At 43.5% G+C, this 27127-nt stretch overlaps 1 protein-coding gene and 1 long non-coding RNA gene across 3 annotated transcripts; one reads left to right on the forward strand and one right to left on the reverse strand.

The window, feature by feature from the left end:
* On the forward strand, positions 1 to 25438 carry LOC141513667 (uncharacterized). 2 transcript variants are annotated; one of them, XR_012475853.1, is made up of 6 exons: positions 1 to 112; positions 15341 to 15504; positions 16676 to 16812; positions 19542 to 19753; positions 22499 to 22660; positions 24729 to 25438. It is a non-coding gene; the product is annotated as an uncharacterized LOC141513667 (long non-coding RNA). The 2 variants fall into 2 exon arrangements; XR_012475852.1 differs by lacking the exon at positions 16676 to 16812.
* WFIKKN2 (WAP, follistatin/kazal, immunoglobulin, kunitz and netrin domain containing 2) lies at positions 15795 to 25090 on the reverse strand. The gene is made up of 2 exons (XM_074223714.1): positions 24701 to 25090; positions 15795 to 19719 (listed from the first exon to the last, which is right to left on the reverse strand). Exons 1-2 carry the CDS (start codon positions 24887 to 24889, stop codon positions 18205 to 18207), a joined length of 1704 nt encoding a protein of 567 aa, XP_074079815.1. The 5' UTR covers positions 24890 to 25090; the 3' UTR covers positions 15795 to 18204.
* Positions 25439 to 27127: the final 1689 nt, after the last annotated feature.

Here is a 27127-nt window from a genome sequence, read left to right on the forward strand (position 1 = left end):
GTATCTTGTGCAAAGCAAGGCATCTAATAAATACTAATTGGATTGGAGCACAGAAGTGGAATTTGAAGCCCAGAAGGACTAGGTGACTTCTTTGTGCAAGGTCATACTGGGAGTAAGTGGCATTTGAACCCAGAGATTTGAATCCAGGTCCTCTTACTCCAAACTGTTGATATGACTACTACTACTACTACTACTACTACTACTACTACTACTACTACTATTACTATCACTGCAGCTGCTACTACTACTACTACTGCTGCTGCTGCTGTTGCTACTACTACTGCTATTGCCATTACTGCTACTGCTTCTACTACTATAATCACAGTAACAATAATATATATAATAATTTATCACAATTTATTATATATGCTAAATATAACAAAAATATTTATATAGTGTTTTAAGATATTTTTGCTTTTTTCTATATGCTATCTCATTTGATCTTTACAACAACGTGGGATGTAGGTACTATTATTATGCATTTATTAAAGATAAGGTAACTGATTCTGAGAAAGGTTGGAGGATTTGACAGAAGTCCATGGGTTTGAATTTGGTTCTTTCTGATTCCAAATACAATACTTTCTCCCATGTGGCCCTGGCTATTCCACATTCTCTTACTAAGGCTAGGTGTAATCTCATCTGAACTTCATACAACCCTTTGATGTATACCTTATTCTTCCTGTTTTACAGATGAAGGAGGTGAGAGAAGTTAAAGGGATTTGTGCAAGGTCAGACACTGACACAGAGTGCTGAGTATGAGCTGGAAGGGAAGGAAAGAGCTGGAAATATGCGCGCGGTGGGGATTGACAGAAGTGCTGCTCCTTATGTCTTTAGCCAGAAATCCCAAGGGACTTAGCCTGAGGAACAGTCCCCAGTGACCCCAGATTCCTCATGGTCTCAGAGGAATAAAGTAGGGTGCTAAGTAGGGTGGAGGGAAAGTTCTTGTTATGACTGGAATTCCATCCTTTATTACCCAGCTTCTTCCTCCCAGATTCACAGGATGAACCAAAAATGAAATAATTGACCATGGTTCTCTTTTGTGGTGAACTGAACAGTTATTGATCATCCTTGGTCTCTGAGATTACCTTCACTTTTCTTCCTTGTTTCCCTTTAGTGAACAGAAATGGTAGCAGGCCTGGCCAGAGGGGTTTTGAATGCTCTGAACCCTAACATAGGAGAGGAAGAGGGCAAGAAATGGCTTTATGATATCTATCAAGGCATTGTTCAAATCATAGTCATGCTCATCAGTTCACTTCATCTCTGCCACATTATACTATGATCTTTGTGACCCTAACTTGTTTTTACTTGTCTTATCATGGACAGATTTAGACCAAACCTTGCTCACATCCCATAATTCACTTTTAAGATAAAAGATTATATATTTTGCCTGATTATAGCAAATGTGACAATTTAGGGAGAAGTTCCTTCCTTTCCATTCTAGTTCACATGCCCTTTATTTAAATATTCCTCACAACCCAAGCAAGGTACTTGTTAAAAATAATTTAAAAAAAATTTTTTTTTACAGAGTACATTAAGGTCACATACACAAGTTATCACCCTACTGATGTCATTGGTCTTCTTCCAATGAAGGAAGAACAACAAACAAACATTAAGGTTTGCAAATGTGACACTCCCGCTGGGTTCACTCACTGTTAGGTCAGTTCTCCAGAGGGAGAGTTGTTACCTTTGGATCTAGAGGTAATTCTGTGGTTGGCTATCCTATTAATGCTGTAGCACATGAGCCCCCACTAGTGTGTTTCCTATTAACAATCAATCAATAGACTCAGTTCTGAGCAAAGGCAATTTATTCAACTGGCACAACAACGCATTTCCCCTCCAACTTAGGGTTCACTCTCCCACAAATACACACATTCTATAGTGTGGGTCGTGAGCATGAACTTACAGTACAACAGGTAGGGAATACATTTGAATTATTTATGTTATTTATTTTGTTTTTTTGCAAGGCAATGGGGTTAAGTGACTTGCCCAAGGTCACACAGCTAGGTAATAAGTATCTGAGACCAAATTTGAACTCAGGTCCTCCTGACTCCAGGGCTGGTGCTCTATCCATTGTACCACCTAGCCACCCCAATGCATTTGAATTAGACCACTTTTAGAGCACCCCATTGAAGTTCACTCTAGGTTGTGATGACTATGATGGATAGGGTCACTCCTCTGATTGACTGAGTTGTATGGCATCTTATCTGCAAGAGGAGTTTACTCAAGAATTATGGTATCTCTTGGATAGTTGATCTACTATAGGGATGGGCCAAGTAGATCACCTGTCATTGGACTGGTTCCTCACTAAGGACAGTTGCAACCAGGGTGGATCTCAAGTAAGTCACTCCACTGATTTCTGGTTCTTCACAAAATGTGACATTTTTGTTGGATGGATTGATGTCTCATCCTTCAGTGGTAGATTATAACCTCCACCACCTGTAACCTCTGACTTAGCTGAGTATTAGTATGCCCTTTTCAGCTGGAATGCTTTGGAGATCTTTCAAAAAGGGTTGAGACCCTTATTCTGAAAATGACACCTACTCATTCTCTTTAAGTCCCCAAGTCTCAGCTTTGAGGTTTGTCATCTCCCATGTTTTGCCTCTTTTGTCATATAGTTTTTGGTCCAAAAATAGGTTCCTTCAGTAAGGGACCTTGCCTTAACCTCTGGTGACCAACCATTTATGTTTCCCAGGTTCTGGTTATGTTTTTATGCAGATGAATGGTGAGTTCAAAAGTATTGAGGCAGTTTGTGCTCGGGAGCAAGTTCATTGTCTTTTTTTGACCTTTCCCTACATGTTCCAAACCTCATGCTTCATTCAAAATGGGAAAAGCTTCAGGAACTAAAAGTGTCTCATCTTTTTATTTCATTGTTTCTGACTTTGCTCCTTCATGACCTTAAATTTTGCTAAAGTCTACATGAAATATGCCCTTACCTCTACTTCTTATCTATCCTACAAGGTAGGTAGAGGCAGGTGGCATTATCTTTACAGTTTATGAAACTGACACCCAATTTGCAATTCTTGTCCATAGTCACATAGAGTCAAATTCAGATAGTGAACCCAGATCTTCTAACCCCAAGTCTAGTGATTGTGGCACTAGAGTATAATGGAGGGAAAGTAGAGGAAACTAAGAGACCTTTGATTTTGGAGGATTGCAAACTCAATATGACTCAACATGATTAAGCCCAAGAAAGCTAATGTGATCTGAGGCTGCATTTAGAAGGGTATGATGTTTAAGAATAAGGATAATAGTCCTACTCTTCTCTGTTTAGGTCGGATCACATCCAGGATTTCACGTTCAGTTTGGAGCAACACATTTTAGGAAGGCCATTATATGTTGGAGAATATTGGGATGGGGAGAAGTTCTAATTCATAACTAATAAAAATAGCTAACATTTGTTTAACACTAGATATCAGGTCCTTCACTAAGCACTTTGGTCCTCATAACAACCCTGGGAGCTATTATTCCCATTTTACTGATGGGGAAACTGAGATAAACAGATAAAATGACTTGCTTAGGTCACACAGCTAGTAAAAGGCTAAGACTAGATTTGAACTCAGGTCTATCCTGACTCTAACTCTAGTATCCTATGCACTACTCTATCTAGGTGACCCAAGTAAGGATGGTAGAAGAATGGGGATATTTAACTTTAAAAAGAAGATTTAAGGGAAACAAGAACAAGTATTTGAAGGGGTATCATGTTACTTGGTCTCAGAAGTCAGGAGCTTTCTCTTACTGGAGGTCTTCAAGCATAGACTATTCCATCATTTGACAGGCATGAGTTTTAGAGAGGATTCTTGTTCAGGTATAGGTTGAATTTGATGATCAATGACTGTGACCCCGGCCTGAAAGTCTCTATTCCTATTTTACTTGTAGATTAGAATAAAATGCTTCCATTTATAAAGGCCTGTCATACAAGAAAGATTCCCAGTATCATGGAAGAATAGGAAAGAGGATGTCAATTCAGTCAAAAACAATTCAAGCCAGAGATAGAGGGGCTGGACACCCCCTGGTGCCAACTTGGGATAGTGCAAGTAGGGTATAGGCGACTAGAGCAGAGGTGCCGGCTACACACTGCTTTTATCCCACTCCACTCTAAATAATGAAAATAGTAGCTCTCATTATAGTTCCCAAAGTGTTTTAATTATTTAATTTTAGCCTCATATCAATTTGGAGTGGTTGGAAAGAGCATTGGATTTTAATTCAGACTTCTACTAACTGTGTGACCTTGTATAAATTGAGGCTCTCTGAGACTATTTCTTCATTTCTATGTATTGATACTGATTTGACCTAGAGGATACATTCCATAGAATATTTTCAGAGTTGTCATTCTCAGTTCTAGATGAGAACATGGGGAGCTTTGGGGCCTTTCTCTAGCCATGAGGTGACACAAGTTGGAAAGGACTTTCAGGTATAACATAACGAACCTCAAATGGTCAAGACTCCACTAGGTGACTTCATTCTAGAATTCTTGGTTTTCTTTTCAAAATTTTTGTGTTTGATCTTTTCTAATCTTAGGTGGAAAAAATACTTTTCCAAGATTAATGTGTCCAGATTTATAGAACACCTTGTGAATTTGAGAGATCCTGGGCCCCATGGAATTGAAGCCATTTCTGATAACAGGTCACATTCTTGATAGCAACAAACCTTCCTAGCCACAAATGGACAATAAAATTGATCCAAATTCTTGCCACTTTACCAGTACATTTGTGGTTTGGATGTTTTACCAGTATAGTACAAGTATGGCTTGGTTTGGACAGTGCAAAGCCAAGTAGGTATGCAAAATTCTTTATTCTCCATTGAACTTTAAATATCAGCCTCCCAGCCGATTATTAAAATGATTAAAAGTTAAGATACTGAATTCTAGTTTAAATTGTTCTGTCAATGAAAACTATGGGTCCTTCATACTGAGTCTTTTTACCTATCTTCTACTAGATTCATTGAGTACCTTTTTACTTCCCCTTTCTTTTTTCAAGGAAACCTTAGATATTGGTTATATTGCAAACAATAAGCAAAAGGGCAGGGGCTTAATATGTCTGAGAGTATAAGAAAAGGGTCCCTAACTGTCTCAATAGAGGCAAGCTCCCCAGGACTGGCCCAGGTCAAAATCATAGGCCTGAGGACAGAACAAAAAATGACTACAGTACTCTCTCCCTTGGTCAAGCCGCAGTTTCTCAAGGTCAAGAAGCAATTTTACGAGGGTGTTAGACCAGATGATTTATCAGCACTAAATTCCCATTGTAAAAATGATACTGAAATGTAAAAGAGGCCAAGTCCAGAGTCTTTAGCTACTTAGTGCTCCAAGTGGAACTCAAATCCAGCTCTTTTGACTCCAAATTGAGTGTTCTTTACACCGTGATAGAATATAAATTCCTGAGGCTAAGGATTGTTTTGGGTTTTGTCTTTGAATCCTGGTATCTGGCACCAGAGGTTGTCAACTTGATAAAAGTTAGATAAGAATTTGCTAAATTGAAATGAACTCACCATAACTCATAGTTTAGTGAAACAGAAGGAAAACTAAATTTGAAGGCTGGGACACTGGGTTCAAGTCTAGCCCTGTTACTCTGACAAGCTCATGATCTCTCTCAGACTCAGTTTCTTCAATTGTAAAAAGAGGAGTTTGGCCTAGATGATCGCTAAGTATCCTTCCAGCTCTAACTTAAAATCTATGTCTAATGAGGCCTGTAAGAAAACTAAAACAGTTTAGTAAAATGATTGGAATTCACAAATAGCAGTAGTTACTAGAAGGATAAAAGGGAATAAATATTTATATAGAGCACCTAATATGTACTGTTCCTGGGAAGTAGGTACTGTTATTATCCTCATTTTATAGTTGAAGAAACTGAAGTAAACAGAGATTAAGTGACTTGCTCAGGGTGATACAGTTAGTAAATGTCTGAGTCTGGATTTGAACTGATCTTCCTGAGTATGTTCTACCCACTGTACCAGCCAGATGCTTCAGAAGACAAATATGGCTTTCAGAGTGCTTATTTAATACCATCCCAGCACCTAGGATACCCAGCAGCCTAGGCAAGAAGTCAAGGTGATAACATAACCAGGCTGCCTCCATGAGGCCAGGACTTGATGGGGTTCTTAACTTTGATATGGCTCAAGAAGTTGGATATGTTGAAGCTGGTGGGGAAGAGGCTGATCATCCAAGAGGCCTTTTCTTCTTCTTCTTCTTGTCCTTTCCCCCACAAAACAAAGGAAGTTCCACTGTCCTCCCTAGGATTGGCTAGAGAATGAGATCTTTTTTCTACAAATATTTCTAAAGGTCAGAGACTGGATGTATTGGAGCTGAAGAAAATGGAAAGATGACTGAGTATGGAGACAGAAGATGTTGGTTCAAATCCTGGGTCTGCCACTTAATATAAGTCTGAGCCTCAGATTCTTCATCTGTCCTCTGAAGAGCAGGTGACCATCAGTGTGGGTCTGTCGCCTTGCAGAGTATGTAGCCAGGATTTTCATTTTTGGTCCAGTCATTGGAACCAAGAAATCATAGGCTCATTTAAGGCAAGAAGGGATTCTTTTAGGAAGCCTTTCCTGGTACTACTAGTGCTTTTATATTTACACTCAAATTTGTATTATGTATGATAATATATGTGTGTACATAGTTATTTGCATATTTTTCTTTTTATTAGAATGTGAGCACTCTGAGAACAGAGTTTTCTTTGTATCTTTGGTTCTTTTCTTTTTCTTCTTTTGTTTTTTTTTGCAAGGCATTGGGGTTAAGTGACTTGCACAAGGTCACACAGTTAGGTAATTATTAAGTGTCTGAGGAGGGCAGCCAGGTGGCACAGTGGATAGAGCATTGGCCTTGGATCCAGGAGAACAGGAATTCAAATCTGGCCTCAGAAGCTGGCCACTTACTAGCTCTGTGACCTTGGATAAGTCACTTAACTCTGATTGCCTCACATCCAGGGCCTTTTCCAGTTGTCCTGATTCATATCTGGCCAGATGGCTCTAAGCTGGTGACTGAGCACAGCGCCCCCCTCACTCAGATCCAATTCATATGCTTGACATGGCATCACTTCCCTCATGTCATGGTCTTCTTTGAAAATAAAGGACAAATATTAAGTGTCTGAGTTCAGATTTCAACTCAGGTCCTCCTGACTCCAGATGGATGCTCTATCCACTGTGCCACTTAATTGCCCCTTTGGTTCTTTTTCTTTGCTTTTTTTTGTATCTTCAGAGAATTTAATAAATTACTGATTGACTACTTAAAAAAAAAAGACTAAAAAGGTTCTTAGAAACCATTAAGCCTAACCACCTCCAATTATAGATGAGAAAAACCAAGGTAGAGAGAGATTGAGTGACTTGTTCAGGGTCACACAATTAATAATAAGTGCTTGAGGTGGGATTTGAAGCACCTGCTTCCTGAATCCTAGTCCAGTGCCCCATCCATTCTATCGCAGAGTTCTAGATCCAAATGAAATTTGAAATGTGGACACTGAAACTCCAACCTAGTCCTGAACTAGACCAGACACTGGACTAAAGAGCCAGGAAGCCTATAAAGGAAGTATAAACAATGGGTTTATTCCATCCTCACATAAATCCCCCTTTCCCATTCCCTTTTCTCACCCCCTATTTCATTCCAAGAGATGCCAGGATGAGGTCTATTCTTTGCACTGACGTATTCTGGGAGAGCTTGACCCCAGGGCACATACCAGGCTGATGCTACCATCAAGAATAGGACCCAGAAATGTAGGCGCCCGGTTCTTTGCATTAATCATACATTCCCCAGAATTAGAAGCATGAGATGTTAGACTCTTGGAGGGGGAAGGGAGAAGAGAGGATAGGGTAAAAGGCAAGGTGATACAGAGAAAAGGGAAATTCTATTTAGATTAGAAAAATCCCACACAAGGTCTTTGAATATCAATTCTCATCCTTTCCTCTATGAACCCCTCCCCTCCACAACAGGCCCTGGTTTGGGCTTCTTTTTGTCTATGCCCCCACCCTTCCACACTAGCCAAGACTCTTGTGGTCCCAGGAACTTCCTAACACACACACACACACACACACACACACACACACACACACACACACACACACACACACAAACACACTCACTCACATATTGGTGCCATGTCTATGCAGGGATGTGTAATTTAGGAATACAAGTTTCTGAGAGGGTAACTTTTTTGCAAGCTAAAGAAGTGAAATCATACAAGAACAGGAGGGAATATGGTCAGATGATGGAGGGGAGCAATCTGGGCAAAGGGAGATAAAGTCAAGTTGTTTATGGAATGAGTGAATGAATGAATGAATAAATGAATGAATGAAATTCTTACTATGTGCTAGACACTGGAGATAGAAGCTTACTTTCAAGGAAGTTTCATTCTAAGAGTGAAACAATGCACAAGGGATGGATGCCAGGGAGGGGCACTTTGGGCTAGAAGTTAAGGAGGAGGGTGAGTTGAGGTGGGGTAGCAAGGTTGTTGAGAAGATGATGGGGTGTAAGGAGTGAAGTCAACCTGAAATTGTGGGCTAAGTTGCTTAAGTCATCAGTAAGGGCATGGCACTCAGGGCAGACAATCAAGAAATGAAAGAGCATAGTTCTTTGTTTTTGTTTTTGCAAAGCAATGGGGTTAAGTGACTTGCCCAAGGTCACACAGCTAAGTAATAATTATCTGAGGCCGAATTTGAACTCAGGTCCTCCTAACTCCAGGGCTGGCCCTCTATCTACTACACCATCTAGCTGTCCAAGGGAACAGTTTTTGATGATGATGAATGATGAAGAAATGAGGGGTTAGTTCTTTGGGTCTCTGACATAAGAGACTTGGCTTGTCAGAGGATGGGTCTCATTCAGAGCTAACCCACGGATAGTCCAGGCTAGACCAGCCCACCAAAAGTGATAGTGTGATCTTTGGTATTAGAGAAGCCTTGAATTTAAGTTGTTGGTTTTTTTTTTTTTGCAAGGCAAACGGGATTAAGTGGCTTGCCCAAGGCCACACAGCTAGGTAATTATTAAGTGTCTGAGACCAGATTTGAACCCAGGTACTCCTGACTCCAGGGCCGGTGCTTTATCCACTTCGCCACCTAGCCGCCCCAGAAGCCTTGAATTTGAAAAAAAAAAAAGGAATGAGGAGGAAGAAGAAAAAAAGACTTCTTTAGGAGGTGGTATGATTCCCTGACTCTGTGAGGAGAGGAAAACTCAGTCCCATGTCAGGAAATGAAGGGTAGATTCATTCTTAGCTGCGACTGAGGCAAGATCAGATCTTTCTTATTGGTTAAAGATGAACATGGGGTATCCTGGGGTTGGTTAGATTTGGGGCTTTATTTCCTTGGCTCTTCCCTCTCTCTCCTTTGAGCGGAGAAGGAGCTAGGTTTTTTGTCTGACTTTGGGGTTCTGAGAGGTCTTTGTCAAGCATGGCAGAGCTAAGTAAAGGCAGGCTCTGAGTGAAGTTACCCATCTCTTTTTCCTGTTCCCTTACCTTCTCCCCACCCTAACCCTTAGCCAACTGGTTTCCAAAAAAATTTTAAAAGAAAAAACTCAGCTATAACAAGCAAGTAAAAAGTCACAGGACCCTATGATAAAATATGAGTCATCAGTTACCTACTATCTGTTGGCCACACTATGTCCCACTAGGTACCCATAGGGTTCTCCAAGTTAGGGGGTTGTGTTTCGAGAAAAACATCGATGAAAATGAGCAAAGGTCAGTTGTGTAGTTTGTTCAGAGTGTGATTCCCCACTCTCCACCCCCACCTGTCACCCCTTGTCCACCAACACAGGCACAATATTCAATGATGCCTCCTCAGAGGGCAGGAGCTAGGCAGCACTGCCACCTGCTGTCCAGGCCTCGGCTACCCAGAGCTAGGATGTTTCTAGAAGCAGGAAGGCCTCGGGGAATTGGACCAGTTGGTCTCTTTTTAGATGCCAAGACTTAGAGCTCTGTTTATATGGAACAGGATTGTGTAAAAGTCTCCACCTCCATCCACTCCCTGCTGCCTTGCTAGGTTGGGTATGAAGTTGCTGTGGTCCTGGCTAAGGGAAAATGAGAGGTGAGGGATTAACTGTGTTTGCCACTGGTTTCTTTGTGAACCAAAGGGGCAGAGGTAGGCATATATAAAGACATATTATGACTCTCTGGGGCCCTGGAAGAGGGAGGCAGATTCAGAGGCAGCAAGGTGGATAAAAGTCTAGACTTGGAAAAAGAAAAATTCCCCAAGTCAAATTCCACCTCAAACTCCCTCCCTAGCTGGGTGACCTTGGATATGGTCTCAGCCTCAGTTAACTCCTCCACAAAATCGGAATAAAAATAATACTCACCTCATATAAGTTATAGCAATTATTATTCCAGTTGCTTTCCCATTTGTTCATCAAATTTTATATAAAATTAACCCTGGGGCTGCTGATGTTTCCTCTCTCCATCATCTGAAATGAGGGTAAGGGAATTTCTCCATCTCCTTTTCCTTTTTCCTTACCTTAGTCAACAGGTTTCCAAACAATTTTAAAACAAACAAATAAAAAAAAACCTCAGCTATAACATTAGAATAAAAAGCAAATGGACCCTATGATAAAACATGAACTATCAAATACCTACTATCTATTGGCCCCACCGTCTGCCCCTCAGCCCTGGCACCCATCTCTTCAGTTTGGTTCAGTGGACCAGAAATAGAACTGCTTTTACATCATAACTCAGCTATTTACTCCTGTGACCTTGGCAAGTCACTTAACCACTCTGGGCCTCAACTTCCTCATCTGTATAATAAGAGGTTTGGACTAGGTGGACGATCCCTACAGATCATTCCAACTTTGATCAGATGATTTCTGAGTCAGTGTTTACATGTCAGAGCTATGACTTCTCTGGTACCCAGAATTTGAAGGGTGTTATAAAGACTTTCAATTCTTTAGCAAAAGAAATGGCAGAATTTAGGTATAGTTAGTGAGAGAATTAGTTAAAACAAGAAGCTGGCCCATTTCTTCACCTCAGAGGAGTTCCTTCTCTCTCCCCCAGGAGCAGGTTCTCAGGTGATGTCCTGAGGCTTCTGCCCACGGCTGCAGGTGTCACAATTGGAGGACATGTTTTGTGCCACTAGATCCAGGTCTTCAAATTGCTAGTCATCCTATGTCTTTTTATCCCTTGAATTCTTCTCCTTTGAGCTATGACCTGGTGCTTCTTACTGCTAGAAAGCTTAGGACAGTAGTCCAATGAGATAGCCAAGGCTGGACCCAAATTAGTACTTGCTGTTCAGTAGGGTTTTCTGATTGTGTGGAATCTTGAGTTGGGGGACAGGGGAAGAGGAAAGGTTTGTGTGAGTGTTTGTGTATGTATGTGTGTATAAATATGTGTGTGTGAGAGAGAGAATATATGTGAGTGTGTGTGTTTGTGGGAGAGAGAATGTGTATGAGAGTGTGAGTATGTGAGAAAGTATATGTACAAGAATGTGTGTGAGTTATGTGTGTGAGAGTACATGTGTGTATGTGTATGTGTGAGAGAGAAAATATATGTAAGAATGTATGTGTATGTATGAGAATATGTGAGAATATGTATGCGAGAGTACATGTGTGTGTGTGAGAGAGAGAGAGAAAATATATAGGTGAGAATGTGTATGTGTGTGTGTGTGTGTCCCCAAAGTGAATGAGATAAAAGGGGGTATCACCTTCAGTGTTTGTGCCCTTAGAAAGAAACGAGAAGTAGTGATTGATTCTGCTTAGTGGTCTGGTATCATAGGGAAAATGTAATCATGTTCAGCCCTGGATTTTTCTTACAGAGTCCTATTCTAGGGAGAAAAGGGGAAGAATCTCTTGACTTTCATCAATATCTAGTATCTTGTGATATGTTGGCCCAGGTGATGTAGGAAAGATGACTGCATGATTCTTTCCAATCAAACTTCGGGGGTCTTTGAGGTTGACGAGAAGGCAAGAAGCCGCACTGCTCTTCTGGCATCTTAAGTAAAACAGTTTCTTGGCTGTGATTGTTTTTGAAGCTCAAGGACCTGATCTCATACCCCAGCAGGGTTAAATCAGTATCTTCTTGTCTCCTAGTCTCTATGTGTGAACTGAGAGGTCCTTAGAAAGTCACAGGGAGGGGATAAGGATGGCCAGCGAAATCTATCATCCACTTCCTCCTCCTAGCACCTCTTATGATGGGGGCTCAGCATAAAAGCTTCATTCCTTTCTGTGGACCTGGTTCTCCTCCCCTTGAAGTGAGAAGTGTCCCCAGAGCAACCCATGGAAATATTTTCATAATGCCAAACCCTGACCAGTGTCCAGAAACACAGATCACTTTCACCTCAAAAAAATGTCAAATGTAAGCTCATTGAGGAACGCACATGATCCATTATCCTCTGAGGAACTCCCAATTTCCTTTTTAGTTTCTGTTCCATATCAGAACCCTGATTCAAAGACGAGTAATGAGGACCCCATAAAGTATTTTAGTTACTTTGTTCTTTCCTTTGGGATACATAGAGATGGCAGAACACTCACAGATTGTATAAATCTTCTCATTTTCATCAAAATTATAAGTGACATGCCTAAATTCTCTGTACTTCATTTCTCAGAAGGATACATACAAGTCAACAGTGTGATGATACCCAGTGTGTACTCTGCACTTTTAAAAAAATTATTACTATTTGAGAGGGAGGTAATTGGACCTGCCCAAAGGTCACACAGCTAGTCAGTGTCTGACTAGTTTGAACTCAGATCCTTCTGACTTCAGAATAAGTGTTCTATCCACTGCACCCCAACCACCCACCCCTTTTTGGTTGGGTGGCAATGGAGAAGAATGTCAAAGAAAGAACTGTTCAGTGAAGTACAAGCAAGTGGTAAGTATCTGGGGATGCTGAGCTCTGTTATCCCATCTAGACCTGGTAGACTGTAAGCTCCTTGAAGGCAAGGACTATTTCATTTTTGTCTTTATAGCTCCAGTGCTTAGCATTGTGTCTGGCACCTACAAATGTTGATTTCTAAACTCTAGACTGTGATGACGGCCTGCAAGAAGTGTTGATAGATTAGTCTGGCTAATAACCCCAAGCCCACAGAGGAATCTGGCTAGGTAGAATAACTTCTTATCTTAATCTCCAGTGATAGAGAATTTGAAATAACTCTCTCTCTCTCTCTCTCCTGCTATGTTAGGGATGATGAGTCATTAATTCAAGAATTGATTGATATTCCCCTGGAATCTAGGGAAAAGGAAATCATTTGTGTCTAGGTGCATGGAATTCTACCTTGTTCATTTCTTTATGATTTTCCTCCTATTCTGTTTTAATTAAATGCCCTTTCCTTTTTAATGTTTTTATTATATGTGTGACTTGAATTTTATTGAATTGATTTTTTATTGATTAGAATTGATGGATTCAGCTCACATTTCAATTCACATGTTGAAGCTGCCTACTCCAACAGGACCCTGAATGGTATTGCTAAGGGGTGCTAGTTGGTCAACAACCATTTACAAAGCATCCACCTTGTGCCAGGCAATAGAGATTTAAAGAAAAGTAAAAGATAGTCCTCACTAAAAGGAGGTCACAGTCTAAGCAGAGACAATATGTCATCAAATATAGAATACACAGGAAATAATAAAGATAGGGAAGAATAAGAGGGTTAGGCTTCCTATAGGAAATGGAATTAATGGCTGCAACTTAAAGGAACCCAGAGAAGCCAAGTGGGATGGGTAGATGAGGAAAAACATTCCAGGAGCCCAGTACAGTCAGTGAAAACCCCCAGTCAGGTGATGAAGGGCTTGTGTAAAGAAGAGCTAGGAAGCCAGTATGTGTGGATGTGTGTTGGGGGGGAGGGAAGGGAAGAAGACTGGAGAAGTGGAGGGGGAGACCAGTTAAGGAATGATTGTTAAGTGCCAACCAGAAGATTTTATATTTAATTATAAAAGTGAAAGGTCACTGGAGCTTATTGAATTGGTGGGAAGGGGTGATGTAGTCAGATCTTCATTTTAGGAAGATGATTTTGACAGCTGAATGAAGGATGGAATAGAGTAGGGAAAGATGGGTATCAGGAAGGTTGATCAGTTGACTTAGCTAGAGTCTACACGTGTGATGATGACAACTTACCAAAGGTGGTAGGAGGAGAGAAGGGGGACTCTGTGAGAGATAGAAGGTAGAAATCACCAGGCCTTGGCAATAAATTGGATATGGGGAATGAGAGATAATGATGAGTTGAAGATAATGCCTCATTTCAAGCCTGGATGACTGGGACACCTTAGACAATAATAAGGAAATTTGGAAAAAGAGTTTAGGGAGAAAGAAGAGTTCAATTTGGAGCATGTTAAGTTTAAGATGTCTACAGGACATCTATTTCAAGATGTTCAATAGGTAGTTATAGAAGTGAGGGTAGGTGGGGTGGCTAGGTGGCACAGTGGATAGAGTACCAGCCCTGGAGCCAGGAGTACCTGAGTTCAAATCTGACCTCAGACACTTAATAATTACCTAGCTGTGTGGCCTTGGGCAAGCCACTTAACCCAATTTGCCTTGCAAAAAAAACTAAAAAAAGTTAGGGTAGGGGAGAAATTATATCTGAATAAGTAGAGCTGGGAATAATCAGCATTGAGATGATAACTGAATCCATGGAAGTTGTTTTCAGTTGTGTGATCATTTGGCGATTTCTTGGCAAAGATGTATGTCCTTCTCCAGTTCATTTTACAGATGAGGAACTGAGGCAAACAGGGTTAAGTGACTTACCCAGGGTCACACAACTGAGTGTCTGAGGTCAGATTTGAACTCAAAAGATGAGTCTTCCTGATTCCAGCCTTGGCATTCTCTCCATTTCACCACTACCTAGGTGAAATAATACAGAGGAAAAATAGAAGAAGGATGAGGTAGATAACTACCTTTTAGCAAGAATGACCTGGACAAAGATTCAGCAAAGGAGAAAAAAGGAAATTTTTGAGTCTCTCCAAGTTGACCTTCCCATCACAACTTGATTATAGCCTTTTGTCAGATGTTCTGATACCCAGACGAGAAAAGTTTCCCAGACAAAATACCTCTTCCTTTTTAGAGAAAAGAGACTGGGGGAAGGGATGAGGGGAAAGACAGAACAGAACTCTGTCTCTCACCTGTTCATTAGTTTTCTGGTTAGTCCATTCAGCAAGAGAGGTAGATGATAAGAATGTCTCTGACAGAGTTGGCCCTGGGCAATAATGAAACATATTACATGTGATAATGTCTCAACTTCTTTTTAAGAGCCTCCCCCTTTCCTAAGACCTATACCCAGTGTCTCCAGGCTACTTACTGAAGATCAGTTGTGGTAACCAGTGATCCAAAATGTGGTGCTCTCTCCTGTGAAAAACTCCCAAACCCAAGGAGAAAAAAATCAGAGTAGTTCACAGTAGGATAGGAATGATACCAACATTTCATGTGTTCTCTCTTCCTCTTGTTTTTAAAAAAGGATCCATGGAGAGGCAGCCAAATGAATGGAGAGACTATAGTGTATAATAAATGGCAAAAATGCAGTCCTGAGACTTCAGAACATGGAAGGCGAGAGTTTTGAAACATCAAAAAGCATCATTAGAAACTCAGGAGGCCCATCCTCTCTACAATTCCCAAATTCAGGTACTCTATACATCGTATCTCTCTTAAGTCTGCCTATAGACAAACGCAATTGAGTGGTCATTTGTCTATCCAGATAAAACTGATTTTTCTTTCCTTGCAATGTTCTTGGTAATGTCAAAGTCATTAGGACAACTGGGGAAGGAGTCTTTGGGAAACAAATGCCTTGTCACAAAGGGAAAGAGATTAAGTCCTATCAGCCCCTTCTCCCATTCTAAAGGGACCATAAAAATATTATACCTTTTTTTTGCCCCCAACCCAAACAGCAAGAACAAACATAAATATTTCAACCTTTTAATTACACTTCTCTCTCCAGACACTCAAGAAAGACACAGAAACTCCTTCAAAGGACTCTCTTATTTAGTTAGGATCTCAGATCTCCTCTGTGCTCTCCTGATGGGGCAAGGGGGTAAGGGAGGGTGTGATCTGTTCACTCAGAAATGTTCCACTGTTCAGCTTTCTGTTGTTGAAGGTTCAGCAGAAGGAAATGAAGGCAGAGGACCTGATGAGATAAGACCTAATAGTTAAGGAATTAGTGGTCACTCCTTTACATATGCTGCCTTATCAAGTGATAAGTCATCTCATGATGGCTGACCATGATCAATTGAAGTGCCTTCCTTGAAAAATGACCTAAGATGATTTCTGAGGTCCTTTCTAGCCCTAACTTTTCCTGACTTCGGTTATAATATCAGATTCTCAATCAATCAGTCAACTATTTATTAAGTACCTTGTCTGAAGTCAGCAACTCATGGCTAATGCCTTTGGACAAGTCGGCTTCTCTGGTTCTCAATTTCTTTGTCTAGACTAAGCTGTTTTTCGTGTTTAATGTTCTACTATTCCCAACACGATCACCAGATGGTAGCAGTGAGCAACATTTCCATCCTTTCAAAGACATTGATCTTCCCTTCCTCCTCTTTTCCTCTCCTATATCTTTATCTAGAAACATATTTTGTCTCCCATGTCTTTCACAATAGGAAAGCAAAGTGGCTCCAAATCTTGACATGTTTAGAAATTGTGTGTGTGTCTGTGTGTATCTGTGTATCAAAGGGCAAAAAGGGGCATTTTTAGATGTAGGTGATAGCTAAGTCATGTGCACCTAGAAACATCCAAGCACTCACACTGAGATGATAGAATTTGGACAATGGAATTTTTGTCCCATTTATTTTCCTAACAGAACAAGCTATTGAAGAGAGACTTTAGCTCTGAGACAGAAAAAAAAAATCAGGACATCTATTCTAGGATTTCTGTTGGGGAGGAAGGAGAAAATTGTATGCCTCAGTTTCCCTACCTATGGAAGGAGACTAAAAAAAGGTAACCAAGAGGGAAGAGTCTTAAGAATTGCTCTGGTTAGATCTGATATGCATGCCCTGGACCTGAGTCTGGAATGAAATGGGATGAAATGAGGCTAGTGTCTCTTAAGGCTGCCATGCCCAGGCAGGGGACTTCCCCAGCTGGGAGCCTGTACTAATGTTTCGATGATAGCCTGGCAATTGAACTATGCCCAGTTATCTTTTTAAAAGAAGCTGATGTCCTAGAGGTCCCCCAGGCTCCGTTTTGGGATTTGGGGCTTTGCATGAACTGGCTGGAACAATGTCCTGTGGACACTGTGGGAATGAGGTTTGATGAGATTGGTGTACCTCTGGGGGAATCTTGGGGAGGGAGTACAGAAATGGACCTCTTCAGTAAGCTGGATAATGGGGTGACAGACATCAGAAACTGAACAACAGGCCCTTTTGCCCTCCCTCTGCTAGAGATTTCTCGGGTATTGTTTACCTTCCTTTGGGGATGCAAGGAGAGATGGGACAGTACAGAACTGGGTCTGCTTCCCCAGTTCTCCCTAGCAGCCAAGCTGAAGGAAACCGTACCCTGTTGATGTCTTTGTAACATTAAGCACCCCAGGGTATGTTTTTCCAAAGCACAGACTAGCTCCCACCCAAAGACACCTGGTCCAGCATGAAAACTGGGTCACTCACCAGGTGGAGGGAGGGATGGCCTGTCCTCCAAAGCTCCCATAGCGTCCAGTTGGGGGCAAGTTTTAGGATCTGCTCTCAAAGCAGAGGACTCCCACTCCTCCCCCAACATCTCCTCCACCAATCCTGGATTTTAACCCAAAGGCAGCCGCACCCATTTTAACTCAAGGTATTTCGGCCTCCACAAGGCCACAGAAGGTCAGGACAAACTGTTCCCCCACTCTCTCCCTTTCCCTTAGTAGAATTCTTCAGTTCATCTAGTCTTTCCTGTGACGACTATCACACACACACACACACACACACACACACACACACACACACACACACACACACACACACAGTGTTACAGAACCCAGAATGAGGTTCAGGTCTGCCTTATTTAGGGATAATAGAATGGGGCAGTGGCTACCAAGGAAGATTAGAGGAGACCCCCAGAGAAAACTGGCTACATTTGCAAGCTGGCTCTTAAATCACCAAGATGGAGAAGGGAATAGAGGAGAAGCTTTCTAAACAAAATTAATAGAACTAGAGATTTGCTTCTCAGGAGAAGCCTCAGGAAATAGTGACTTGTTCCTGGCTGATTTTTTTTTTTAAGTTTTCTTTCTGGTCTAAGTAAGACTCAGGGTAGACCCTAACTATACCAGGTGCATCTGTGCTCAAGAAGGTGATTTGGGAAAGGGGACAAGGGATGAAAGAGGACTAGGGAGGAATGGAACACAGAGAGAGAAGGGGGTCAGTGAAGACCAAGGAATTCCTTAAGAAGCTCACAGGTCTTCTTGTGCAAGACCTCCCGCAGCTTCCTGACCCTTCGGATGCTAGAAGGCCCCACAAAGCTGTCTGGCTGAAGCACGGCCATGCCGCCATCTACATCACCCATGATAATGAGAGGGGCTTCACTGACAGTTATGTTGGGGCAGGGGCAGGCCCAGTCCATGTGCAACAAGGTGATCTCCAATGGCTCCTGGCCCAGAAACTTCAGCCCCATTTTCTCATCCTTCAATACCTCCTCCACCGTCACAAGGGCGCGTCCAGAATCTAGCTCCTCCGTCACCTCTGAGACTCGGCCAAGGATGACAAAGTCACTGCGGCAGAAGCTCGTCACCAGTTTCTGTCGCACCTTGCAGGCCCGACAGCGATTACTCCCTCGAGGGAAGGGGCAAGTCTCCTCACAGGACTCCCGGCTCTCAAAGTTGTTTCCGTTGCCTCCGCAGCCTCCATAGACAAATGACTGACACTGGCCTGTCTGCCCATTGTATGCCCATCGTGGGGAATAGGCTTTGCAGGGGCCTTGTAGGGCAGGAAGACCACACACAGCCAGGGGTCCACTCATGCATGCCAGCATGCATGCCTCATAGGTCTCAAAGTGGTTGTGATTGTGGTAGCAGTTGCCAAAGGTGAAAGTGAAGCAGTTGTTTGCTTGGGCATCATAGTGCCAGCGAGTCAGCTCCTCCCCACAGTCCTCCCCATCAGGTGGCTTCAAGCATTCATTCATGGGGAAGGCCGTCCCATTTGGCCTGTGCTCTGAGGTGGTCACCTCCCCCCGTACCACAGACAGAGGGAAATCCACCCGAAGGAGCCCCCCAGCATTTTTAGCTGTGCAGGTGTAGATGCCAGCATCCTGGGGCTGGGCATTGTAGATGACTAGCTGGGCAATGTTGGTGACAACCACATTGCCACGCACATGGTTAGGTCGCATAACCACATTTTCTCGGTCCTCCAGCTGCTTCTCCCAGGTGATCTCTGGTCGGGGTCGCCCCACCACATCACAAAGGAAGCTCACTGTCTCCCCAACACGGACCGACTGGTGGTGAGGGTGATTGAGCAGGGCCGGGGCAGCCACATCCACCATGGGAGTTTCTGGGGAGACGGTGGTAGGGCTAAGAGTGGTCTCTGGCGGTGGGGGGCTTGTATTGGGCCAGGTGAGGTGGTAGCGGCAAGTGACCACAGCCAGCGTGATGCCTTTGGAACAGGCCTCAGCATCCATGTAGCAGCGGTTATAGTAAGTGAGGCCATCAGAGGCACAAGTGAAACTGGGCTCCTTCTCACATCGGTCCTTGCATTTGCACACAGGCTGGCCGTCCCAGATATCACACTCTGAGCCTTGCTGCAGACACATGAAGTGGTCACAGGTGGCCTCCCGGGGCATCCCCACAGGGCCCTTCTTGCCCTTCACATCCATGTAGCGAGCCGCCACACAACTCTTGGTGCCACAGACATTGGGGCAGCACTTCTCATACGTCTCACACTCCTGGAAGGAGCCAACCAGAAGGTTAGAAAGTAAGGTAAGGAAAAAGAGGGGGGAGAGAGAATGTAAGCATCCTGGGGACAGGGGAATTTTACTTTTGTCTTGGGATCTCTGGGGCACTGCCCAGCACCTAGCAGATGCTTAATAATTATGGAGTAGCTCCCTTTCAGTTCCAAATCTATGATCCTCCTAGGGGAGAATGGAATGGAGACCATAACTGAAGGAATTAAAATATTTGCTCTCATCCAGGATTTCTATGGAGCTGAAAGCAAGATAGGTAGTACGTGAGCTGCTCCTTGTCCAAAGGACTCACTCCTGGACCTACTTCCATAGCATAAGATTAGGAGCTCTGCCTGCCCAGTAGGCACCTATGTTGTTGTCAAAAACACACCATGAAATCTTTCTTTGTTTCTGTTCCAAGAGTGTGTTGCTAATTTCGAGGAATTAAACTAATACCTGGATTAATAGTGAATTCTGTAGTGGCCTAGGCATCACAGGGACTGGCTCCTTGAGTTGAGACTCCAAGAAGCTGTAAACTCTGGCTCCAACTCTGGGTTTCCCCAGCACCTAGCATAGTGTTCTAAGTACAACAGGTCCTTAAAAGGTGTTTGTTAAAGAATGAATGAGTAAATAAAAAGTATGAAACACGAATTACCCCAGACTTTAAAGAGAAAAACAGAATTAACAGCCAGAATTTGTTCCTGTCCCCAGAGAGCATTTAACTTGCCCATTTTGTAATCAAATCAATGAAATTATCAGTGAAATTGATGCCCTAGGGAAAGTTGTCCATATTATTAAAGCAGATAGGTGGTTCAGTGAATAGAACATTGAATTTGGAGTCAGAAAAATCTGAATTAAAACCCTGCTTCAGATACTTTCTAGCTGTGGGACTCTGGGCAAGTCAAATGAGGATAATCGTAGCACTTTCCTCCCAGGGTTATCATGAGGATCAAATGGGACTGAGATAATGTGTATCCCATTTTTTTTAAACTTTAAGTACCAAATAAACATTAGTTATCATCATCATCATCATCATTATTATTATTTTAGGTTTTTGCAAGGCAAATGGGGTTAAATGGCTTGCCCAAGGCCACACAGCTAGGTAATTATTAAGTGTCTGAGACCGGATTTGAACTCAGGTACTCCTGACTCCAGGGCTGGTGCTTTATCCACTATACCACCTAGCCGCCCCATCATCATCATTATTATTGAGGTAAATGATAGGACAGGGATGATTGGCTCCCTGATAACTCAAACTCAATCTGGTTGCTTATCCAGGTCTCTGATAAGGGTTCCCATTTCTGGGGGGGGGGGGGAGGGAAGTAGAGAGAAGGAATAATCCATCCCAGAAAACAACCACAGTAAATTCCTCCCAATTGCAAAGGTCAGTCAGGGCATAAGTGAGGACTTACCAACCTGTATGTAATCCCCTCTGATTTTTTCCGGAGTCATGCACGGAAAGCATTAGTTTAATTCCTCGAAATTAGCAACAACACTTTTGGAGCAGAAACAATCCAGGATTTCATGGTTGTTTTTCCCCCACAATAACATATCGTACCTACTGGGCAGGAGAAGCTCCTAATCCCTATGGGCCTGACCTGCTACATCCAAGAGTGAGTCCCATAAACAAGGAGCAGTCCATGTACTACCTGTGGCTTTTCATTGCTGCCTTGATTTCAGGCCCTTCAAAATATTATTTCAGCTAAGAGGGGGAAAATACTATTCCTTCTCCTGCCTCTTCGCAATTGGACTTCTTGAGAGGTGGAGGCAATAGCTATTTTTTTTTCTTTTGAGGAGAACAGACCTTATTAGCCCAGACCTCCCTAAAGAGAAGAATCTATAATGCAGTGGAGAAAGGGTTGGTCTGGTGTTAAGAGACCTGGGCGCTACACCGCAGTTCTACCATTGAAACTTCACTAGCCTTCACTTTCCTTGGTGGTAAAGTTAGAAGAGTAGACTAGAGAATTCTAACAATGCTTGGTAGCCACACTGGCAAGTCCCTAGTGATCTAGTCAACTCTCTAAGACCATAATGTTGACCTGCATTGGTAGGAGGATTTTCCTTACCAAGTAAATCCCTATAGCCAGTGAAATTCCTGCTCCAGTCCCAATCCTTAATTTTTCTTTCTCTAAACTAGAAGTTCTTTTTTTTGTTATGGATCCCTTTGGCAATTTGGTAAATCCAATGGACTTATCAGAATGTGTTTTTTTCAAATCAAAGAAAATGCAAAATTTCAGTTAGACATTAGTAAAAATTAAGATAAAGAAAATTTTCCCACCCAAGTTCACATAACCCTTGAAATCTATCCATGAACTTTAGAACTCCCTTGCTTTAAACAAATGGGAACAAGGTGGGAAGCTCTCAAGTTTGAAAGCCCACAGTCAGCCTGATGAAAAGGGGAGCATAGAAGTTGCTTACTTTTCCTTGTGGCCATTGAATCTCAAAGGTGACCACTACTCAAGAATGTACTTCAGGGCTTGGAGGTCCATGAACAGAGGACTTACATCCATGAAAGTGTTGCTGGAGGTGCAGGCTAAATGGAGGCCAGACCTGGTCTATCTGCTAAATTTTGCTCGGAGGACCAGGATTGAAATTAGGGTCACTCAGTCTTCAGTCATCCATATGGCATGGGAGGCAAATGGCCTGCTTTGGGAATCTGAGGACTGGGTTCAAATTTCACTACTGCAACTTATTGTTTGTATGATTCTGGGACTCAGTAAATCATCAATAAAATAAGGATATTGGACTTGACTTTTCAAGTCTCTTCCAACTTTATCTCTAGGATCCCAGGTGTATACATTCATGAATGGACATACAGAGTCAGCAGAGACCATATGGTTATATTCCATCTCTCAATGCTACCTGTTTATTGGGTGAGTTTGACCACAAGAGCCTACATTCATGCCAACAGAACAAATTGGCTTCTTGTCCATCCACAAGCCAGGTGAGAAGTCCCCAGACTCTGAAAACACATCTTCTCGTGTCTATTTGTTATTTCTCAGTCATCATGAAACTTGTGTTTCTGACTTGTTTTGGGAAATGTACAAACTGGGCCAGGGACTTGGGAAGTGGGAAGTCCCTGTTACCATTCTGACTCTATTGATCTAAATGAAATAGTTGTGGTGAAGGAAAAGGGTTAAGGGAGGATTGCTCTTCCTCCATACTCAAAGGTCAGAAAGTGAAGAACATTTCCTGATGACATTAGTTAATTCAGATTCAGATCCAGATCCATGGACTTGGTCATAACACTCAAAATCTTGAACTTTGGGGTAGGCACCGAGCCAATTGACTTGAAATTGCTTCATTATGGGGCATGAAGAGAATGCTCTTCCTGAGTTCAAATCTGACCTCAGTCACTTACCAGTTTTATGACCTTGGACAAGTCACTCACCCCCTGTTTGCCACAGTTTGCTCATCTATCAAATGAACCAGAGAAGGAAATAGCCAATACCTTTACCAAGAAAACTTCAAATGGGGTCATGAAGAGTCAGACACAACTGAATAGCAAGAGTGATTATGTGCCAAGCACTGTATGACTTGCCTAAAGTTAAGCAACCTGTGTGTGTATGAAGTGGGGTTTAAAACTAGGTCTTCCTTACTCTGAAGTCAGTTACCTATCCATTATACCTTTCATTGAATCAGTGAATTAGCTGAAGGGAAGCCAAAAGGACCCCTAAATATCAGATAAAGAGAACCTCTGAAAGAGAGATTAGAAATCATTTGGCTCAATTTGGTTCAATATAGATAATTTAGTGGTAGAACTAAGTAGGAGTAACTAGATGAACCCAGGTCCTACAGGTTTCATATAATTTAAAGATGAAATATGCTATGCTGTTGTTCAATTGTGTCCATCTCTTGTGACTCCACTTGGGGTTTTCTTGGCAAAGATACTGGAGTAGTTGGATGTTTCCTTCTCCAGATGAGGAAACTGAAGCAAACAGGGCTCAGTGACTTGCCCAAGGTCACACAGATAGTAAATGTCTAACTCAGATTTGAACTCAGGTCTTACCAACTCCATGCACTGAACCACCCAGCTACCGTGGAGTGAGCCATAGAGATCATCTAGGACAACTCATATTACAGATTAGGAAACTGAGATGCAGGGATATTTGCCTACAGTCACACACAAAGTCCATATACAACCCAGATCTTGTGACTGCAAATTCATGGTTCTTTCTCCTACAAGACAATGCCTCCATGCCCTATACTTCCTCATTTTTGCTATGGAAACTTAATCGAGGGTTGCTAGGAGGGAATAACAACTCACGTTCACCAGAACTTTAGTTTGACAAACTGCCTTTCCCACAATCCTGTGCCTGAGGCAGTGTGAGTATTATCACCTCCATTTTACAGTTTAAGAAACTGAGGTTCAGAGAAATAGTGACTTGCCTAGGGTCACAAAACTAGGAAGTGTTACCAGTCAAGTTCGGGTGTCCCCCTTCCAAATGCAAATCTTTTCCCATCATCTTACTTTTGGTTTCAGAAACTGACCTGTGCTGGGAGGGAAGCCAAGGGTTCCCCCAGAATGATCCCCCTCAAAAACAGCAGCAGCAGCAGCAGCAAGGGACTTTATTTTTTTTGTCCTGCTGTTTTGCCTCCCACTACTTACTCACTAATTATTGGCTACATCTTTTCCCGGACTCCACTAGATATTGGGTGGAGGCAAGCAGCTGCAGGCAGGGAGGTTCCAACATTGGTCTGGACCCAATGGATAAGCATCTTTCTGGGAGGTAGAGAAGGGGCCTTTCCCATTTCTTTCCCCAAACTTTCCCATTTCTCCTCAACTTTCCAAAGTTTGTGTCAAAGTAAATAAATTAATCGTAAAACCATCTAACCTGAGCGATCTTCAAGGTGGCCCGTGTCCCCAAATCACATTCAGATTTGACTGAGCCACACACTGGGGCCAGAGTTTCAGTCCATTGGACTTCCCTGCTCCCCAGGACACCGTGGGGCTTCTTCCCCCCAGCCCGACTCTCCGACTCACCTGGTCCGTTTCACACTCCCGCTTGCAGGTGCTCTGAGCATCAACCCAGAGATTGGGGTTCATGTCGTTGGGGCAGATCCCAGCGTGAGAATACCGAATAGGAGGCAGTGCCTGCCCCTTTGGGGGCATTTCCAGGAGCAACAAGGCAGCTAGAGCTCCCCAACAGACCCACAAACGCCAGGACCACATGGTCCCCTCGCAGAGGCTTCTCCAAGGGAAAAAAAGAAAATGTCCCCCCCCAGCTAGAGCCGGCCTAGTGCCCACCTTGGATTTCAATTCTTTTCCTCCAAAGAACTGGATACACCTGCCCCTCCCAAGCTCTGCAAGGCTTTCCCACTGCCCCGGAGTCAGCCTTCGACAGTGCAGATGAAAGGGTTTCGGAAGCAGTCCGCCTCCCACCCCACCCCACCCCTTAATCTGAAGAGAAGGCAGCTTCCCCGGGGGGCCCCGGCAGCAGGACTCCTGCCCGGTGCTCCCTCCACCAGCCAAGTTGGAGAGAGCAGCCCCGATGCCTGGGATGGACGAGTGCTGCGCTGCCTCTGTCCCGTTGCCGACCCGCAGACTTGTTGCAAGGGAAAAAAAAAAAAGGGAAAGGAGGAGAAAAAAAACTGGAAACAGTTTAGGCGTCTGTATCTGGCACCGTGGGACACCTGCATGTTTCTGAGCTCGGGGAGGCCTTTAACCCCTTCCCGCGCTGGGAATGGCATGTCCTTCCGAGGGGGAGATTGGCTCGGGACAAGGCCACGGGAGGAGAGGGGGTCCCCCCCATCTCGCCTCCCCCTCCTCCCCCTTGCAATAGCCCTGTCCCTCCCTAGGCACACACCCCCCTCCAGTCCCAACCCTCCCCCTCCTTCATCACCTCCGAAGGAAAGGAGAACACACAATCGTTTGTTGCAGGGAGGGATCCGCTCAGCCCCGGCGGGACCCCCTCCTCCCACCCCCACCCCTACCCGGGCGGGCCCTGATAACACATTGGAGAGCAAATGACGTGGAAAAACAACAGACTGGTTCTCTGCGAGCTGCTGCTGCCGCCGCCGCTGCCTGAACGCCCTCCCAGTCCGGGGAGGCTGGGGCCGAGAGGCCGCCCCGGAGCCGGACCGAGCCACCCTGGAAGCGGCGCTCTGTGTCCCCAGCTTGGAGCCTCACCGGTCCTCCCCCGGCCCCCGCTCCTCGCGAGCCCGCCTCCTGGGCCTTGGGCCCACGGCGGGGGCGGCTTGGGTCACGAGATTGCTCCCCGAGGTCCCAACGTGGCCCCCGACCCCTGGAGAATCTACACCGGGGGAGCCGGGGTGCGGGGAATGAGGAAAGGCTCTACCCCCCACTGCGCACCCCACCCCGTGACAGTGGGACCCGCAGCGGTGGGTCTGGGGCAGTTTGAGGTTTATCACATTCCTCCACATACACATAATGAAAACCAACAGCCGGAGGTAGAAGTGGAGCTCTCCCTGGACAGGGAGACGGCCTGAAATCTGACCTCTCATTGCCATCCTTGGGGTGGGCAAGGGTCTTAGGAAACCCATGTCCTCCCCACTGAAGGGCTAAGGAACAGATGGTGGGTGGAAGGAAGGATAGGGATAGAGAAGCATCCTTTATGCCCTCCTGCCCCTTGTGTCCCTGCACAGCCCAAACTTCTCTAACTTTCCGGGTCACCACAAGACTGACTTGGAATAAAAGGATTACTTATCTTTGTGGAGATGGAAGAGAGGGGGAAATATGAGCATGAAATGGAAAAAATATGCCCATTAGTTAGGTATTTGTATAGCTGCATTAATTCGGCCAACCTAAAGGTACTTTATTTGTTGTTTGCTGTTCAGTCCAGTCAGACTCTAACCTCACTTGGGATTTTCTTAGCAAAAATACTGAAGAGTTTGCCATTTCCTTCTCCAGCTCATTATATGGATGAGAAACCTGAGGTAAACAGCGGCAGTAAAGCAACTTACCCAAGATCACACAGTTAAGTAAATGTCTGAGGTAGGATTTGAATTCAAGCCTTCCTGGCTCAAGTTCAGCACTCTGCCTATTGTTTCATTACAAAACTATAAGACAGTTTATACATTAAACTTAATCCAATCTGGCAAATATTTATTAAGCACCTATCATGTGTAGGATCCTGTACTGGGTTTTATAACTGGAGTTATAAAGACAAAACCAAACCAAACAGGTGCTGTCCTCAAGGAACTTCCATTCTACATATGTCCACTTGTTGTTTCTAAGTTGATGCTACAGAGAAGAGAGGGTTATGAACTCCCTTCCGGATTCTCATCTAGACCCTAGTATTTCTCATTTCCTTACCATGTTGTTTGAGATCCCATAGAGTGTTCTCACACAAAGGAAAAGGACCATGAATACCTCCTCCATACTTCTCACTTAATCCATAGAATGATAGATTTAGAGTCGGAAGGAAACTTAGAGATCAACTAGTCCAAT

The sequence above is a fragment of the Macrotis lagotis genome, chromosome 2, assembly GCF_037893015.1.
Source record: "Macrotis lagotis isolate mMagLag1 chromosome 2, bilby.v1.9.chrom.fasta, whole genome shotgun sequence".
Lineage (NCBI taxonomy): Eukaryota > Metazoa > Chordata > Mammalia > Peramelemorphia > Peramelidae > Macrotis > Macrotis lagotis.